This window comes from Mus caroli, chromosome 17 (assembly GCF_900094665.2).
Source record: "Mus caroli chromosome 17, CAROLI_EIJ_v1.1, whole genome shotgun sequence".
Classification (NCBI taxonomy): domain Eukaryota; kingdom Metazoa; phylum Chordata; class Mammalia; order Rodentia; family Muridae; genus Mus; species Mus caroli.
The window spans coordinates 30520684-30538804 of NC_034586.1; the positions used below are offsets into that span (position 1 = coordinate 30520684).

General features: G+C 52.0%; 3 protein-coding genes across 3 annotated transcripts in view; all 3 read left to right on the plus strand.

The window, feature by feature from the left end:
* Nucleotides 1-8425, plus strand: part of Tap1 (transporter 1, ATP binding cassette subfamily B member) — a 9822-nt gene extending 1397 nt beyond the window's left edge. Inside the window, exons 2-11 of the mRNA XM_021185938.2 lie at nucleotides 334-448; nucleotides 586-716; nucleotides 1724-1929; nucleotides 2490-2687; nucleotides 3876-4004; nucleotides 4169-4357; nucleotides 4675-4848; nucleotides 5073-5235; nucleotides 6042-6178; nucleotides 7767-8425. Coding sequence (XP_021041597.1) covers nucleotides 334-448; nucleotides 586-716; nucleotides 1724-1929; nucleotides 2490-2687; nucleotides 3876-4004; nucleotides 4169-4357; nucleotides 4675-4848; nucleotides 5073-5235; nucleotides 6042-6178; nucleotides 7767-7973 — 1649 coding nt within the window. The 3' untranslated portion in view covers nucleotides 7974-8425. The remainder of the gene's footprint in view (nucleotides 1-333; nucleotides 449-585; nucleotides 717-1723; nucleotides 1930-2489; nucleotides 2688-3875; nucleotides 4005-4168; nucleotides 4358-4674; nucleotides 4849-5072; nucleotides 5236-6041; nucleotides 6179-7766) is intronic.
* Nucleotides 8426-9396: 971 nt separating this feature from the next.
* On the plus strand, nucleotides 9397-12684 carry Psmb8 (proteasome subunit beta 8). The gene is made up of 6 exons (XM_021186515.2): nucleotides 9397-9742; nucleotides 10430-10577; nucleotides 10780-10891; nucleotides 11376-11505; nucleotides 11950-12154; nucleotides 12415-12684. Exons 1-6 carry the CDS (start codon nucleotides 9596-9598, stop codon nucleotides 12501-12503), a joined length of 831 nt encoding a protein of 276 aa, XP_021042174.1. The 5' UTR covers nucleotides 9397-9595; the 3' UTR covers nucleotides 12504-12684.
* A 2480-nt stretch (nucleotides 12685-15164) lies between these two features.
* The window catches only part of Tap2 (transporter 2, ATP binding cassette subfamily B member), a 12111-nt gene continuing 9154 nt past the window's right edge, over nucleotides 15165-18121 (plus strand). The window contains exons 1-3 of the mRNA XM_021186045.1: nucleotides 15165-15309; nucleotides 15961-16458; nucleotides 16544-16658. Coding sequence (XP_021041704.1) covers nucleotides 15969-16458; nucleotides 16544-16658 — 605 coding nt within the window. The 5' untranslated portion in view covers nucleotides 15165-15309; nucleotides 15961-15968. The remainder of the gene's footprint in view (nucleotides 15310-15960; nucleotides 16459-16543; nucleotides 16659-18121) is intronic.

Here is an 18121-nt window from a genome sequence, read left to right on the forward strand (position 1 = left end):
CCTCCCCTCCCCTCCCCTCCCCTCTTTTCTTTCCTCTTTGAGATAGGGTCTTTCTATGTAGCTTTGGCTCTTCTGGAATTCATTATGTAGCCCAGGCTGGTCTCAAACCCAGAGAGATCTGCTCGCTTCTACTTGGAGTGCTGGGATTAACAGCCTGTGCCACCAAGGTCTGCTAACTGCCCTCAAGTAGCCCTTGAGAAGTTTGATGTAGCCGGAGCAGGCTTGGGTCTGGGAGCTCAGCTTCTTGGATAGTGGTGAAGGGAGGGGGCAGAAGTTGCAGGTGATTTGCTGCTCATAATGTTTGTGACTGAGGTGTCTCTCCTTTCTCCCCAGGGGAAATGGCCATTCCCTTCTTCACGGGCCGCATCACTGACTGGATTCTTCAGGATAAGACAGTTCCTAGCTTCACCCGCAACATATGGCTCATGTCCATTCTCACCATAGCCAGGTGTGGAGGATGGGAATGGGGGTCCCAGAGCAGAGGGGACTGGCTGTTGGGACTGTCATTTAAGTTACACTTCTGTGGGGATCTGGGACTCTGTCTCAGGAAGGAGACAACTGATCCTCCCATGTCTCTGACTCTAGCACAGCGCTGGAGTTTGCAAGTGATGGAATCTACAACATCACCATGGGACACATGCATGGCCGTGTGCACAGAGAGGTGTTTCGGGCCGTCCTTCGCCAGGAGACAGGGTTTTTCCTGAAGAACCCAGCAGGTCTCTCATGAAGCCTTTTCACTTGTATGCTATAATCTCTATACCGCCACACACGCTCTCGACTGCCCCCCCCCAAACATGTACACACACACATGCCCAGGCTGGATCCCCAGAACCATATGGATGGGGTGTGGTAATTCCAACACTTGGGGTTTGGAGGCAGGACCTAGAGGTCGAAGTTCAAAGTCTTTCAGCTACATAGTCAATCTGAGTCCCCCCTAGGCTACACGAGATCCTTTCTCTATATCCAAGATTTCCTGTATGTTAGGCAAAAGCTCTACCAACTGAGTGACCCCAAGCCTTCTTATTCATGGTATATCTCAAATGTAGCAAAACATTGCCTTTTTTACCCTAAGGAAAACCGTATTTGCATTCATCATTCCCCATAGATATGAAACAGCAGACTTACAGCCCTGGAAAGCCAGAGACCCTCAACTCCAACGGCCTCATTTTAAATGGAGGAAACTGAATTCTAGACACTAGATGCTGAAACCTACCTAGGCAGATGCACCGAGGTTAGACCTGAGGGTCTCCATTTCCTAAAGGACCCTGGACCTGCCTCTCTGGTTGCTACCTCCCTTCTCTCCACGGCTACTGGAGGGAGGGCCAGCGGCAGGCAACTGACAGGAGTTAAAGTAACTGAAGAGCTGAAAGCTTTCAGGGAACTGGAAGTTCATTTCATATTACAGGGCATCACTGTGTAGCCTTAGCTGGCCTAGAATTCACTAGGTAGGCCAGAGTGGCCTTTGCTGCCTTTGCCCCCAGTCTGTTGGGATTAAAGGTGTGTGCCACCACACCCAGCGACAACTCCTTTACTGGCAAGCACAGGCCTAACCAGATCTTTCCTTTCTTTTCCCCTGCACTGAAGTTCCTGCACCTCCCCAGTCTCCCACCCGTTACCCCCCTCAGGATGCTGTGCTGACGGGCCCACCCTGGCCCCAACTGTCAGCTCCTCTTGTCTCTGTGAACCGCTTGCTCACTGTCTCTCTTCTTCTCAATCTGGGCAGGTTCCATCACATCTCGGGTGACTGAGGACACAGCCAACGTGTGCGAGTCCATTAGTGACAAGCTGAGCCTGCTGCTGTGGTACCTGGGGCGAGCCCTGTGTCTCTTGGTGTTCATGTTTTGGGGGTCACCGTACCTCACTCTGGTCACCCTGACCACCCTGCCCCTGCTTTTTCTTTTGCCTAAGAAGCTGGGAAAAGTGCACCAGGTAAGTCCCCAGATCGTCAGCTCCCACGTTCAGTTTCTCCTAGACTGCTCTCAGTGTGGCTTTCCAGTCCTCCATCATCCTGAACCTCTGACCTGTTACCTCTGGCCCCACACTGCCCTGCACCCACATCTCTGTACTCTGCCTTCTTGTCTAACTTATGGTCATAATCTGTCCTTAAAGAATAGGCTCTTAGGCTGGAGAGATGGCTCGGGGTTAAGAGTGCTGACTGTTCCTCAGAGGACCTGAGTTTGATTCCCAGTGCACACTAGGCAGTTAGTTCTCTGTGGTCTGTAGTTCCAGCTTCAGGGGATCTAACTCCCTCTTCTGGTCTCCATGGAGATCTATACACACGATGCACACACATACACGATAAAATAAATCTTACAAAAATTGGATTCATTTCCTCCACGCCTCTTCTACCTAGAAGTATGGCTTTAGACCTTTCTCTTCCCTCTGTCCCTCTGACTCTTGACTCTAATCTCCACGTAGGTAACCTAGGTGTCCGTATTCTTTCTCATTTGCACACCCCGTGTGATGTCTCTGGTCCTTGTCTTCCATAGTCACTGGCAGTGAAGGTGCAGGAGTCTCTAGCAAAGTCCACGCAGGTGGCCCTTGAGGCCTTATCGGCGATGCCTACTGTACGGAGCTTTGCCAACGAGGAGGGAGAGGCCCAGAAGTTCAGGCAGAAGTTGGAAGAAATGAAGACGCTAAACAAGAAGGAGGCCTTGGCTTACGTCGCTGAAGTCTGGACCACGAGTGTGAGTACAGGAGGTGGATGTCCCGTTCTTTGTGTGAACATGTCTTGATTCTGCTGTTTCCCAACCCCCCTGCTCCTCCTCCAGTGGGAAGTGATTGGCTTCGGCTCTCGATTACTCAATTAAGGACTCTCTGCCCTTAATTCTCTCAGTGTTTTGTGGTGTTAAGAATCAGCCTTCCACATTGGCACACAAAGCCCACTTGACCTGTGTGCTAAGGAGATACCACTCTCCCAACTCCGGCACTTCCTTGGCCTCTCAGAAAGCCACACATTTCCTGCATGGTGTGCGCTTCATGTTGGCACTGTGTGGGCAAGCTAGTGGGAGCTATGAGAAGTGCCAGAGGCCAGCGGCCAGGGGCAGCTGGAACTAAAGCTGTAACTGAGATTCCAGGATCCTTCCTGCCACCCACCAGTTCTGTATCCAGCACATATTACCTTTTTCTGAGGCTGTTGCCCTGATTTGAAAAATGGGAGTAAAACCTGATGTGGTGGTTCACATCTGTAATCCCAGGACTCATGTGGAGGCAGGAGGATTGCTGTGAGTTTCCAGCCATCATGAGCTATGATGTGAGACTTGTCTCAGTAAAAGGTGTGGGGGAGTGAGATGGCTCCGGAGGTAAGGGTGCCCGCTGTCGTGCTGCTGAGCCTGGTGACCTGAGATCCATCTCAGAAACCCACATGGAGGACAGGAGAACTGACTCCTGAAAGTTGTCCTCTTACCTCCACAAGGTGCACCGTGGTGCCTACTCACATACAAAAATAAGTAAACAAACAATAAATAAATGTAGTTAAAAAGTAATATTAAACAGCAGCAAGAAAGGTATAACATAACCTCCTTTACAGAGGCTCATGATGTGAGCACTTATGAAGGGCAGCTCACAACTGCCTGTGGCTGTAGCTCTAGGGGTTCTGACGCCCTCTTCTGACCTCTGTGGGTGCCTACACTCATATGCCTGTACCCGCAGACAGACAGACACACAGACATAATTTAGAACTATAAAAATCTTTTTAAAAAGTGTCAAATGCTCCTGAAACAAGGAGCCAGCAGCCATGAGGAGGAGGACATGGAAGATGTGAGCTGTGTTTGAGTCTGACCATTGACCCCTCCTTCCCCCTATCTTACGTGTCTGGGAGAAAAGACCTTCCATGTGACCACTGCAGTTCGTTTCATCCCATGTTTTCCCTGTAGGTCTCAGGAATGCTGCTGAAGGTGGGAATTCTGTACCTGGGCGGGCAGCTGGTGATCAGAGGGGCTGTCAGCAGCGGCAACCTTGTCTCATTCGTTCTCTACCAGCTTCAGTTCACCCACGCTGTTCAGGTGAGCCCCGCCCCCACAGTCGGCGGTCTCAGCCTGTCCATTGCCTTCTCTGCCGCTTTGGGCATCCTCCGCCTGTTTCCTGAATGCTGTCAAGCAGGTTAGATGGCTCACTTGCTTTCGTGGTCCATCCCAGGCTCACACACACACCCCGCTCTGCGATGCAGGTCCTGCTCTCCATCTACCCCTCCATGCAGAAGGCTGTGGGCTCCTCAGAGAAAATATTCGAATACTTGGACCGGACTCCTTGCTCTCCACTCAGTGGCTCATTGGCACCCTTAAACATGAAAGGCCTTGTGGAGTTCCAAGATGTCTCCTTTGCCTACCCAAACCAGCCCAAAGTCCAGGTGCTTCAGGTACTGTCTACCCATCCCTTTTAAGTCTTTCTTCTTCTTCTTCCTCCTTCCTCCTTCCTCCTCTTCCTCCTCCTCTTCCTCCTCCTCTTCCTCCTCCTCTTCCCCCTCCTCCTCCTCTTCCTCCTCCTCCTCCTTCTTTTTCTTCTTCTCCCTCCTCCTCCTCCTCCTCTTCCTCTTCCTCCTCCTCCTTCTTTTCTTTTCTTTTCTTTTTTTTTTTTTTTTTTTGAGACAGGGCTTCTCTGTGTAGCCCTGGCTGTCCAGGAACTCACACTGAGTGACAGAGGCCTTCAAATGCCATGTGTTTCTCTGGCCTCTAGGGGCTGACGTTCACCCTGCGTCCTGGGACAGTGACAGCGTTGGTGGGACCCAATGGGTCAGGGAAGAGCACCGTGGCCGCCCTGCTGCAGAACCTGTACCAGCCCACTGGGGGCCAGCTGCTGCTGGATGGCGAGCCCCTGGTCCAGTATGATCACCACTACCTGCACACTCAGGTGAGCAAGAAGGAGGTGTGGGGGAGGGGAGGAGATCAAGCCAAGAGACAATTCTCCACGAAAGCTCTTGCAGAGAGTTAGGGGATGCAGGCAGCCATGGGCAGAGTTGGGGCTGTGGACAGAAGTCACGTGACTGTATGGTATGCACAAGATTGTGAATCTTCAGTACCTGGACAATAACACTTCGGTGTTTCTTGCCTGTGGCTCTTCACATTTGACCTCAGGTGGCCGCAGTGGGACAAGAGCCGCTGCTATTTGGAAGAAGTTTTCGAGAAAATATTGCGTATGGCCTGAACCAGACTCCAACCATGGAGGAAATCACAGCTGTGGCCGTGGAGTCTGGAGCCCACGATTTCATCTCTGGGTTCCCTCAGGGCTATGACACAGGTATCTACGCTCTCCCATCCAGATTCCAACAATCCCGCCTTTATTATTCAATCCTTCTTGTCCCTTGGATGTCAATTTGTAGTTGAAACTCAAATTCACATCCTCAGACTCCATCTGCCTTCATAGAGCCTCCATTTCCACTGCCCCTGTCAGCTGCGCCCATGCCCTTGTGTGTGTGTGTGAGAGTGTGTATGTGTGTGTATGTGAGTGTGTATGTGTGTCCGTGTATGTGAGTGTGTATCATACCCTGAGGGAATGTATGTGTGTATTTATGTGAGTGTGTATGTGTATGAGAGTGTATACATGTACGCATGTGTATGTGTGTATGTGAGTCTGTATGTCTATATGTGTGTGTGAGTGTGTATGTATGTGTGTCTGTGTATGTGTGTATGTGTGAGTGTATATGTGTCTGTGTATGTGAGTGTGTATGTGTGTGTATTTGAGTGAGTCTGTGTGTGTTTATGTGTCTGTGTATGTGTATATGTGTGTAAGTGTGTGAGTAGGTATGTGTGCCTATGTGAATGTATATTTATGTGTGTGTATATGCCTATGTGAGTACATATGTGTGTGCCTGTGTATGTATGTGTGTATTTATGTGTCTGTGTTATGTGAGTGTGTATGTATGTGTGTATGTATGTGAGTATATATATATATATATATATATATATATATATATATATATGTGTGCCTGTGTATGTATGTGAGTATATATATGTGTGTGTGGCTGTGTATGTATATGAGTGTGTATGTGTGCTGTGTATGTGTACACAACTATCTACATCTCAGCTGGACTCTTGTCTCTGCAGAGGTAGGTGAGACTGGGAACCAGCTGTCAGGAGGTCAGCGACAGGCAGTGGCCTTGGCCCGAGCCTTGATCCGGAAGCCACGCCTGCTTATCTTGGACGATGCCACCAGTGCCCTGGATGCTGGCAACCAGCTACGGGTAAGGCTCTGGCTCTCACCCTTTGTCTTTTTGAGCCATCTTGCTATGTGGTCTTGGCTGGCCTGGACCTCACTTTGAAGACAATGCTGGCCTCAGACCCTTGGTAGTCTTCCTGCTGCTACCTCTGGAGGGCTGGGTCACCCTGCTGTGTCTTCTCCCTGAAGTCTCATTTCCGTGGGAGCTTTGCTTCTGTCACTCCTCCTGTGTTAGTTATACCAACAACAGAACTGTTCAAACCTGTCCTTGGAATTCTTGGTCCCATTAGCTTTTCTTCCGGACACGGGAACCAGTGAGCAGAGCTACTGTCCTAACATTCTGTGTGGGCTAAGCTTGCTTTGTGTCGTAGACGTTCTATCCCACCCTTTGTACTAATTTGTCCATCAGAGTCTTTTGCGGTGCTTATTCTGTAGATGACAAAATAGAGGCTAGGAGAGGTTGATTAACCTTCTAAAAGTCACACAGCTTTTGAGCAGTGGAGCCTGGGTCCAGACACAAATCATCCAAACACTTGTGTTCTTTGTTACTGTTACTTTTTTTTTTTAAATTAAGATTAATTTATTTTATGTGTATGAGTGTTTAGCCTGAATGTATGTATGTGCCCAGTGTCTCTGAAAGTCAGAAGAAGGTGTGGATCCCCTGGAACTAGAGTTATGGATGGTTGTGAACCACTATGTGGGTACTGGAAGTCAAGCCCTGGTCTGCTGGAAGAACAGCCAGTGCTCTTAACTGCTGAGCTGACTCTCTAGCCCCTGCATTACATTTCTTTAGATTGACTATAAAAAATTCTCATTTTAGCGGCTGAGGGGTGGCTCAGCAGTTTAGAGCATTAGTTTTAAGAGCATTAGCTGCTCTTCCAGAGGACCTGGGTTCAATTCCCAGCACCCACATGGCAGCTCACAACCATCTGCAGCTCCAGCTCCAGGGCTTCTGACACCTGCACACAAGCAAAACGTCAATGAATGTAAAATAAAAACACATTACAAAATGTTTTCTCAGCTTATTAGTGGGTTATTAAAAATATGTATGACATAGGAATGGTGACATGTGGGGTGGGTCCTGGGGGGGTGAAGAGGAGGGAAATGGGAGGTGGTATGGTTATATTTCATTATATTCACATATGAAATTCTCAAAGCATAAATTAATATATGTTTTTTTTTGGAACTTAAAAAGTTCCCACATATTAAGGCTGGACGAGGAGACCCTAGTCACTTCAACTTAGTGTGCCATCTCCCAAGACAGCTGATGTCCTTGGGAGGCCTGCTTTTTTCTGAAGGGCAATCGAGGAGAGGTAGGGGGTTGAGTAGGAGGGACTGGGAGGAGAGGAGGGGGAAACAGCAGTCGGGATGTAATATATGGGAGAAGAATAATTTTCTTTTCAAATTTCCCAGCTTATGGGTAGAGATGAGAGACTGTTCAGTCCCCTCCCCCCTCATGCTTCTGCTCTTTCTCTCTCTGTACCCTCTCTTGTGAAGACACCTTAACAAGTCATAGGTTTGGAGAGGCGCTGCAGACCAGGGATATCGACAATGTGTCCCAGCCCTGGAAGCACAGGGGTCTCCTGGACTGTAATGTCTGTGTGTTTCTCCAGGTCCAGCGGCTCCTGTATGAGAGCCCCAAGCGGACTTCTCGGACGGTTCTTCTAATTACCCAGCAGCTCAGCCTGGCAGAGCAGGCCCACCACATCCTCTTTCTCAGAGAAGGCTCTGTCGCCGAGCAGGGCACCCACCTGCAGCTCATGAAGAGAGGAGGGTGCTACCGGGCCATGGTAGAGGCTCTTGCGGCTCCTGCAGACTGACGGGGCCTCTGGACTGCACACTGCGCGCTGCCCCCCTCCTGTCCTCTACTCTGTGTGACAGAGAACCTGGGAGCAAAGATATTACCACACCCACGGAGACAGTTGAGGAGCGGAGGTGCTAGTTACATGAGAAAATGTAAACTCTAGGAGATGCCCGGAATTTACCACGAATGTGTTTCCCCGACCCGCTCCCTATTAGACGGGGTTTAAGGTACCTCAGGCCAATACTGAGCTGCTAAATCTCCGGGTCTCCACCCTCCCGGTGCTGAGCTTGTATCACAGCATGCACACACAAACCTGGTTTATGTGGCGTTGTGATAGAATGAGAAGAAACGCCCAAAGTGTACAGAGAGAAAGGACAAGCAGCTTACAATTAACCAAAGGCCTAGGCTGGCCGATGGGTGTTCTGTGGGTGTTTGATATTTGTAATAAAACTGGTGTTTTGTACTGTGGCTTCTCCCGTTTCTTAGCTCCCGCAAAGTCCTAGCTGAGTTAGCCAGCACCCCCCCCCCAAGCCCAGTGTCCCGTTCTTCTTCAGAATTCTGTTTTACTGCTGGGTCCATCAGCTTTTATTTCCTGGGGCTCTCATTTCTCTCTACTGCTCACCCACGGACTCCTAGTGCTGAGCTGGACCGGACGGCAGCCCCTCCCTCTCCGCACCCCAAGGCAGCAGCAACTGCATCTTGGAGTCCTTCTCTTCCTCGCTGAGGCTGGAGGAAGCGCGGCAGCGCCGCGGGTGGGGACCCCAGAAAACCAGACTGGATAACCTCGCCCGTTCAGATTCTTTCTGAACCGCTCACCTTCTCAGCGGCACACGCCGGGATAATCTCAATGAAATGGATAGGATTAGCCAGTAAATCTCTTCCATTCAGGGAGGGCCCGGTGTGTGACGTTAGCAGTTGCTGGGCAGATAATGTCCGCAAAGGTTGCAAAGAAGAGGTGGGGTTGAGGATTCAAGGAAGGAGCGCGCAGCCCTGACTTGCGCGACGTGAGCAGCCCCGGGCAGAAGGGCGCATCCTCGTGGGTGGCTCAGGGTAGTGAGACTGTTGAACCAAGAGGGGCCCTAGGAGGGACACCTGAAAAGGCCCGACTGAGTCCTCTCCTTGGTTCGTCTTTCTCCGTTTTTTTCCTGGTCGTCCCAGGACCTAAAGACCCCTGTGCATCCATTTATCGCATTTTCCAGTTTCTATAAAATGATGCTCATTTATTTGAGTGCTGCCCCCATCCCCAGGACGCACGCCTAGGTGGATCTGCTCAATACTCCTCTCAGGTTCCAACGTTCTAGACCACCTCTTTAGGAGATAGGACCCTATCCAGTTCTCCGCTGTTCCCAGAAGATGCCCCCCCCCCGCCTGTGGGTCTTCACGTACCCCACTGCTAGGCGGCCTCCGAAGGCGCACCTCTTCTTCCACCCCACAGCCCATTCTCTAGCTGGTTTCACTGATGTGGCAGCAGGAAAACTCGTCCCCAACACATTGTTTTAGTTCAGACACCCATTAACTGGGCTCTACTCGGAAAGGGCAGGGGGTGGGGGTGGGGGACTGGTTCCCTCCCCTTGGCACTGTGGCTTTCGCTTTCACTTCCTTCTCGGAGAGTCGACGGATCTCCGGGGCCAAGTGGTCATGGCGTTACTGGATCTGTGCGGTGCCAATCGGGGACAGCGGCCCGAGTGGGCTGCCCTGGATGCGGGAAGCGGGGGTCGCTCGGACCCCGGACACTACAGTTTCTCCGCGCAAGCTCCGGAGCTCGCACTTCCCCGGGGAATGCAGGTGAGGACTGTAGGGCGTTCTGGAGAGATGCATGGGGTGGGTGGTGGTGGGTGGCACAGAGGAAGGAGTGTCTGCCTGGGTCTGAGGAGGTGAGGACGCCAGGAGGGGCTGTCCAGGAGAGCAGCATCGAGGCTAGCCCTGAAGAACCAACGTGGAGATTAAGGCATGGGAAGGCGGGAGAAAGGGGTGGGGGAGGGACAGAAAGAGAGAGAGTCACGCACGGAGTTGAGACAGCAAGACTGAGAAGATGGTTGGTGCCAATCCCAAGACACAGTGCACAGACCACCATGCCTTCCACAGACCCACTGCTAACTACTACAGGGGCTGTACAGTTGTCTTGGAAGACCTATGAACTTTGGTGGCCTTACCTGGTCTCAGCAACCCACCCTGTGTGTCCTAGGACACATTAGAAGGCCTAGGTCTCAAGCCCCTCTACTGTAAAATGAGAGTAAGTTATTAAAATGTGCCTTCGAGAACCGAAGGAGCCACGGATCAGGAAACACCTTGAAGTCGCCTACCATGACCTTTGTTCCCACGTGCTGGAAAGCAGAAAGCTGGTGGGCTTAAATCCTGCTTTTCTTTCTTCGGAGCTACTGACATCTAGAGTCTGCAGACCCCTCCTCACCCTGCCACCCTGCCAGGAGCTTCCTAGCACTGAGGTGCGCCTCTGTTTCTTGCATCTCTTAGCCCACCGCATTCCTGAGGTCCTTTGGTGGTGACCAGGAAAGGAATGTTCAAATTGAGATGGCCCACGGCACAACCACACTCGCCTTCAAGTTCCAGCATGGCGTCATCGTGGCGGTGGACTCCAGGGCCACTTCAGGGAGTTACATTAGTGAGTATGTGTGCTCCATGTGTGCTCCAGTGGTCCGACTCGTGGAGCTGTTCTCTCAGTAGAGCGGAAGGCCTGGGCCGAAGTTCAGACAGAGCTGGCATTATAGCACACTGGGGGTGGGGGTGGGGGTGGGGGTGGGGTGGGGGGAGAGGGGTGGGTGGGGAGCTGTGGGCTCATTTCTTTGATCTCAAAACTCTTCCAGGCTCCATAAGGATGAACAAAGTGATCGAGATTAACCCTTACCTGCTTGGCACCATGTCCGGTTGTGCAGCCGACTGTCAGTACTGGGAGAGGCTGTTGGCCAAGGAGTGCAGGTAGGCCGATTTTATCATCTCATTTGTTCAGACCCTCCCCCCTGCCCCCACCACGTCCTAGGTCACTTACACCCATCCAGTGATCCATTTTAGCAACCATAAGGGATATATATATATATATATATATATATATATATATATATACATATATATACATACATATATATATACACATATATATACATATATATCCTTCATGTGATTAAAAATCTCCCAAATCCTAGCCTGGGTCCCTGCTTATAAACCAGATAATCTGGCAGTCACTTAACCTGCAGGGTGGTATCATTTACTAGGCTTTTAAAATGCGGATCAGAGATTTTAAATTCCAAAACTCTCCTTTACTCTTATGTCCCACAAGTTCATACCTTCCAAACACTCATCTCTACAATCCCTGCTCCCTCGTGCTATGGGAGAAAATGAATGCAGGTGTAGCTGCCGCCCCTGAGGCCTCCTTCTCTCTCCTCCTCCTCGCTCGATTGTACAGGCTGTATTATCTTCGGAATGGGGAACGCATCTCCGTGTCTGCAGCATCCAAGCTGCTTTCCAACATGATGCTGCAGTACCGGGGGATGGGCCTCTCCATGGGCAGCATGATCTGTGGCTGGGACAAGAAGGTGGGTGGCCTATGTCTGTGCTCCCCCCCCCCGACCCCCAGAGGTGTCTTACCCATTGAACCCTCCCCTCCCCCATGCTTGATCCAGGTTTTGATGTTTACCAAAGTGTGCTGTCTTTTGTTTTTGTTTTTTAAATTCATTTATTTATTTTATGTGAGTACACTCTTGTTGTCTTCAGACACACCAGAAGAGGGCACTGGATCCCGTTACAGATGGTCGTGAACTCAGGTTGCCGTTACAGATGGCAATTGAACTCAGGACCTCTGGAAGAGCAGTCAGGGCTCTTAACCGCTGAGCCATCTCTCCAGCCCCCTAAAGTGTGCTGTCTGAACTCAAATGTTTCTATGGTGGCATCACTATGTTGCTTGCTCTCCACAAGTCACACTTGCGTCTTGATATGATCAATAAACCAAGTTCAACTCGGGACGGTTTCCCATCTTCTAGGGACCAGGACTTTACTACGTAGATGACAATGGGACTCGGCTCTCGGGACAGATGTTTTCCACTGGCAGCGGGAACACCTATGCCTACGGGGTGATGGACAGTGGTTACCGGCAGGACCTCAGACCTGAAGAGGCCTACGACCTTGGCCGCAGAGCTATTGCTTACGCTACTCACAGAGACAACTATTCTGGAGGAGTCGTCAACAGTAAGAGACCAATGCGCCCCACAACACCTGGGGAGACCACTGCTCCCCAGCACCTGGGAGGAGGGGGGCGTGGGGGGAGCTTAGATTAGGAGTCTCGGGGGAGATGAGTGGAGATGTCAGGTCTGAGAACACTGAAGTTCCTGACAAAGGTTTTCAGTGTGTGTGCTTAATGCTCATGAAAGCTGCTTATGCCACACCATTCTGGCAGAGACTTGCCCAAGAAAGACCTGACGCCATGTCCTTTTCTCCATCGCCCACAGTGTACCACATGAAGGAAGACGGTTGGGTGAAAGTGGAGAGTTCCGATGTCAGTGATCTGCTGTACAAGTACCGAGAGGCCGCTCTGTGATGGCTGCTGGGCAGGCCTCCCCCAGCATTGGTGGCACTGGCTGGCAGAGTCAGGGACCTGGGACTACTTCAGTCTTAGGAAAAAGAAGGGCTCAACCTGGGCTGGAGACAAGGCTCTGTTTACCCTCTCGGTACTCACGGGTACCTTCTAAGTACAATAAAAGGAAAACGGTTATACACGTCTCTGGGTTGTGGCTGAATGGGGTCAGACTGTGGGGCTCTTTAGAGGGAGAGCTAGGGCACAAACAGGAAATCAGGCGAGGCTTCCATTGAGAAGGTGTTCGCCGGGTTCTTCTTGGACATCCTTCCCCTGCATCTCTCGGGAGGACTGTCACCCATCACTTTTCTCTTTGGAGAGGCGTTTTCATTTGGCCCTTCCTGGAGTGTCATGGTCTCGGGGGACTCCAGTGTGGCCCTTCATGTATGTTTTGGGGCGACTGGGAAGACTTTGTGATGTCAATAAACACGGATGCTCAAGTAACACCTGGGTGACATTGGATAGCGAATGTAAAGTTTGTTGAGGTTCAGTTTCATGTTTCACCCCTGGCTGCAAGGTGCAAGCACAATAGAGAGAGATGAGCAAGACTCTCTGGGGTGGGGGAAGCAGAGGAGAAAGTGAAAGAAAAAATGGAACCCTTGGGTCTTGTGTAAGTGCAGGAGTGCTCAGCACAGGAGTGCTCAGGACAGGAGTGCTCAGCGCAGGAGTGTTCAGGACAGGAGTACTCAGCGCAGGAGTGCTCAGGACAGGAGAGCTCAGGACAGGAGTGATCAGCACAAGAGTGCTCAGGACAGGAGTGCTCAGGACAGGAGTAATCTGCACAGGAGTGCTCAGGACAGGAGTAATCTGCACAGGAGTGCTCAGTGCAGGAGTACTTGGTGCAGGAGTGCTCAAAATAGGAGTACTCAACACAGGCATGCTCAGGGCAGGAGTACTCAGTGCAGGAGTGCTCCGGGCAGGATTACTCAGCACAGGAGTGCTCAGTGCAGGAGTGCTTGGTGCAGGAGTGCTCAGCTCAGGAGTGTTCAGGACAGGAGTGCTCGGGATAGGAGTGCTCAGGGCAGGAGTACTCAGGGCAGAAATGCTCAGCACAGGAGTACTCAGCACAGGCATGCTCAGGGCAGGAGTACTCAGGGCAGAAATGCTCAGCACAGGAGTACTCAGTAGAGGCGTGCTCAGGGCAGGAGTACTCAACATAGGCATGCTCAGGACAGGAGTACTCAGGACAAGAGTGCTCAGAGCAGGAGTACTCAGGATAGGAGTGCTCAGGGCAGGAGTGTTCAGGGCACAGCACAGGAGTACTCAGCACAGGCGTGCTCAGGGCAGGAGTACTCAGTAGAGGTATGCTCAGGACAGGAGTACTCAACACAGGCGTGCTCAGTACAGGCATGCTCAGTGCAGGAGCCTCAGGACAAGAGTGCTCAGTACAGGAGTGCTTGGTGTAGGAGTGCTGAGTGCAGGAGTGCTCAGGGCAGGAGAGTTCAGCGCATGAGTGCTCGGTGCAGGAGTGGTCAAGAGCCAGGTCAGGGGTTAGAGGACTCTGAGATCCAGAACAGCCAGATGGGAGCCTTCTCCACCTGGGGTAGCCCTAAAGTCCAGAGAGATAGGCATAGCCATGCAGGCCTGCTTTAAGGCCACCCCCAGCCCCCCGCCCTCAACATTTGACCTTCAAGTGACTCATGGGTAGTCACACCAGCATGTCTAAGGGGATTTTTTTCCTTTATAGGTAGTTTCAGCCCGCAGAGTCATTTCTGCTTGTAGCGCCCTGGTGGAGGGGCGTGGTGATGAGCAGCATGGTTGATTTTCATGTCTGAGAAAGGAACCTGGTGCCTCACCATGCTCTGTGAGGGCTCTTCCCTGGAGCCCAGAAGGGTGATTTCCGCAATGAACTGGGCTCTGGGGAGGAGGCCGGGTCCCTCTTTGATGGTGTTAGCCTACTCTGACTACCTCACAAGCAGCAGGCCCTGGCACTGACTCAGGGCCCTCACCGCAAGTGCGGCGTGCTGCGAAGAAAGTCTGAGGACAAAGGGCCAGAGCCTCTGGGTTCAAAATCTGTGAAAGGGAACCTTTGGCCTGCTGATAGGAGCTGAGGCCTTCATGTAAGCCCTAGTTTTACCCCAGACCCCAACTCTTAAGCTTACCTGGAAAAACAAACAAGGCCTCAAACCTCTCTTCTCTTCCACCCTCCATCCTTCTCTCTCCTCTCTTCCTTTTTCCAAAGCGATTCGAGTCTGCTGACTGGGAGGGACCTGAAGTCACTCTTTCCTCCATTTTCCTCCCTCCCCTTCCTTCCACCCACGACCATTCTCTTCCCTCGCCTTTCTCCTTCTCCTATACTCTTTTCTGTCCTTTCCTCCTCCTCCTCTTTCCCCTTCCTCAAACCTACTGGACAGCGAACCTTGGGCTCAGGCAAGTTTTCTCAACCTCTGAACTATAGTCCCAGTTTAACCGGCGCTTCTTAAAACATGCTCGGAGGTCGGAGAAATGCAGGGGCTTTTTGTTTTTTGTTTATTGTTTTCGTTTTATTCCCCCCCCCCTTTTCAAAGCATCTCAGACCCTCAGTTTTGCTAGTAGCGGCCTTGGAGGGCGAGCCTTCTTGGGAACCTGGGGCGCTCAACCCACCCGCAAATTGACAGGCGCCACCTGCTGGCGGCTGTGCGCAGCACCGCGACCACGGCAGTGAAGTGAAAGCGAAAGCCGCGGGACCCAGGCGCGCTCCCCGCGAGGGCGTCGCTGCGCACCCCGGAGATCCAGTTTGAGAAGAAGCAGATTCCAGAAGCTCTCCTGAGCTGCCGCTCCGCAGCCGCAGGTGAGTTCTTTTGGATAGAACCCGAGAGTTAGCAGGAGTGCGGTCCATTCCCAAACCCTTGGCGTCCTCATCCGGTTCCCCACTCCTCGTCCCCTGTCTTGGGTCTTCTGCCGCTTACTCCCTGCCCCGTGTCCTCTGCTCCGTGTCCCTGCCCCACCCAGTGTCCCAGGTCCCCTGTCCCTCACGCCTTCCCAAGGTCCTCTGCCCCACCTCCTTGCCCTGCATCCCCGGTCTTCCGTCGGGCGCCGCCGGCCCAGCGCCCCTGCTCAGAACCTTCTGTCCCAAGCCATCTAAGGCTACCGAACCCACCCGCAACCCGCCCCCGCACTGGGGTCTCCTGGCTCTTAAGGACCCGAGGAATGGGGGCAGTGTGTCTTCTTGGACTAACACCAACAAACTTCAGGGAGATTTGGTGGCAGCAGACCTCCCCCGCCCCCACCCCCATCCCCACCCTCGTGCTGTGTGTCTGAGTGTCTGTGTGTCTTTGTGACTGTGTGTGAGAATGGTGCGGCCTTCCAGCTCTGTCAGACAGTCAGCATGGGCGTCAGTCCTAGGAGAGACTTATCTAGGAGGGGGTCTGGATTTGGGGCAGGAGGCTTCGTGACCAGGGTTGGAACTCCACAGACCTCATTTCTCCCTTTCTTTCCGCAGAACCCACCATGGCGCTGTCCCACCTGAGGCCCTGGGTCTCTCTGCTGCTGGTGGACATGGCTTTACTTGGGTTGCTACAAGGATCTCTGGGAAATCTGCTTCCCCAGGGGCTGCCAGGACTCTGGCTAGAGGGCACCCTGCGACTTGGAGTGCTGTGGGGACTGCTAAAAGTGGGAGGGCTGCTGGGACTTGTGGGGACCCTTCTGCCCTTGCTCTGCCTGGCCACTCCCCTGTTTTTCTCGCTAAGAGCCCTGGTGGGAGGCACCGTGAGCACCTCAGTAGTCCGAGTGGCTTCTGCCTCTTGGGGCTGGCTGCTGGCTGGCTATGGGGCTGCCGCGCTGAGCTGGGCCGTGTGGGCTGTACTGAGCCCGGCTGGAGTCCAGGAGAAGGAACCAGGCCAGGAGAACAGAACACTGATGAAGCGGTTGCTGAAGCTGTCCAGGCCGGACCTGCCTTTCCTCATAGCTGCCTTCTTCTTCCTTGTGTTGGCTGTGTGGGGTGAGAGGGAGAGACCACTGTGAGAGGGAGGTGGGAGAAGGGCCTGGCCAGGGCCCAGCCTCCTTATCTTTCTTGCCTCTTTCAGGGGAGACGTTAATCCCTCGCTATTCGGGTCGTGTGATTGACATCCTGGGAGGTGATTTCGACCCCGACGCCTTTGCAAGCGCCATCTTTTTCATGTGCCTGTTCTCTGTTGGGAGGTGAGAGATGATTGGCTTCAGGTCCCTGTAGTAGATGCGACTGGACAGGAACTGACTTTGCACAAGGCACAAATTATGTATACAGAGTTCTGCCTGCATGTACACCTGCAGGCCAGAAGAGGGCACCATATTCCAGTATAGATGACGGTGAGCCACCAGGAGGTCGCTGGGAATTAAACTCAGGACCTAGCCGGGCGTGGTGGCGCACGCCTTTAATCCCAGCACTCGGGAGGCAGAGGCAGGCGGATTTCTGAGTTCGAGGCCAGCCTGGTCTACAAAATGAGTGCCAGGACAGCCAGGGCTACACAGAGAAACCCTGTCTCGAAAAAACCAAAAAAAAAAAAAATAAATAAAAATAAACTCAGGACCTATAGGAAGAGTAGCCAGCGCTCTTAACCTCTGAGTCATCTCTCCAGCCTGCCTTTGACTCTTTTTATTCGGACCCAGGAGCCTGCAATCTAAAGTAAACAAATAAAAATGGGGCTGCTTGGCTAGGCTTTGACTAGGATGAGAGGACCCAGATACAGAGAGAGAGTGCAGGATCTCTCTCTTTCCCTCCCTCCCTCTCTCCCTTGTCCTTCATTAGGCCTCCATTCTAGTTTTGCTGGTTGTGTTTCATCTTTTCTCTTGTGGACTCCTTATGGGTCACTGGCTCTCCCGACTCAGGCTTTATGTCTCTTAGGTATCCCTGTAGCTTTGACTATTGTGGTTCATACTGATCTCTTTCTGCAATTAGCATCTATGAACCTCCCTTCTACCTTTGGATCTACTCTGTCTTCTTTGGAGGATTTTCCTGTTGTAGATCCTTAGGTGTGGCCCGTTCTCAGGTATGTCCTGTTCTAAACTATGCACTGTCTTTTTTTTGTGGTCAAGGGTAGGCATGTGCACTAGAGGCCCGAGGACAGCTTGCAGGAGTCAGCCCTGTCCTTCCACTGTGTGGGGTGCAGAGATGGAACTCAGGCACGGTGGCAAGTGCCTTTATCACCTGAGATGCACCACACAGTGCACTTTGATTTCTTAAAAATATTCTTCCTTCTGTGGAGGGAGCAACAGTGTCAATTGGCCAGAACCCCCCCCCCCCAAGCTCCCGGGGACTGGACCACCAATCAAAGAATACCCATGGCTCCGGCCTCATATGTGGCAGAGGATAGCCTTGTTGGACATCAGTAGGAGGAGAGGCCCTTGGGCCTGAGGGTGTTCAGTGCCCCAGTGTAGGGGAATGCCAGGAAGGGAAAGACAGGAGTAGGTGGGTGGGGGAGCACCCTCATAGAGGCAGGGGGACGGGGGATGAGATGGTGGGTTCTGAAGGGGAGACCTGGAAATGTAAATAAAGAAAATATCCACTAAAAAAAAAGAAGCAAACAAGAAGAAAAGAGAAAAAAAAAAGTAAAGACAAAAAAAAAAAAAAAAAAAAAAAGAAAACCTATTTTTCCCTCTGCTGGATCAGGTTCTCATGGCAGATG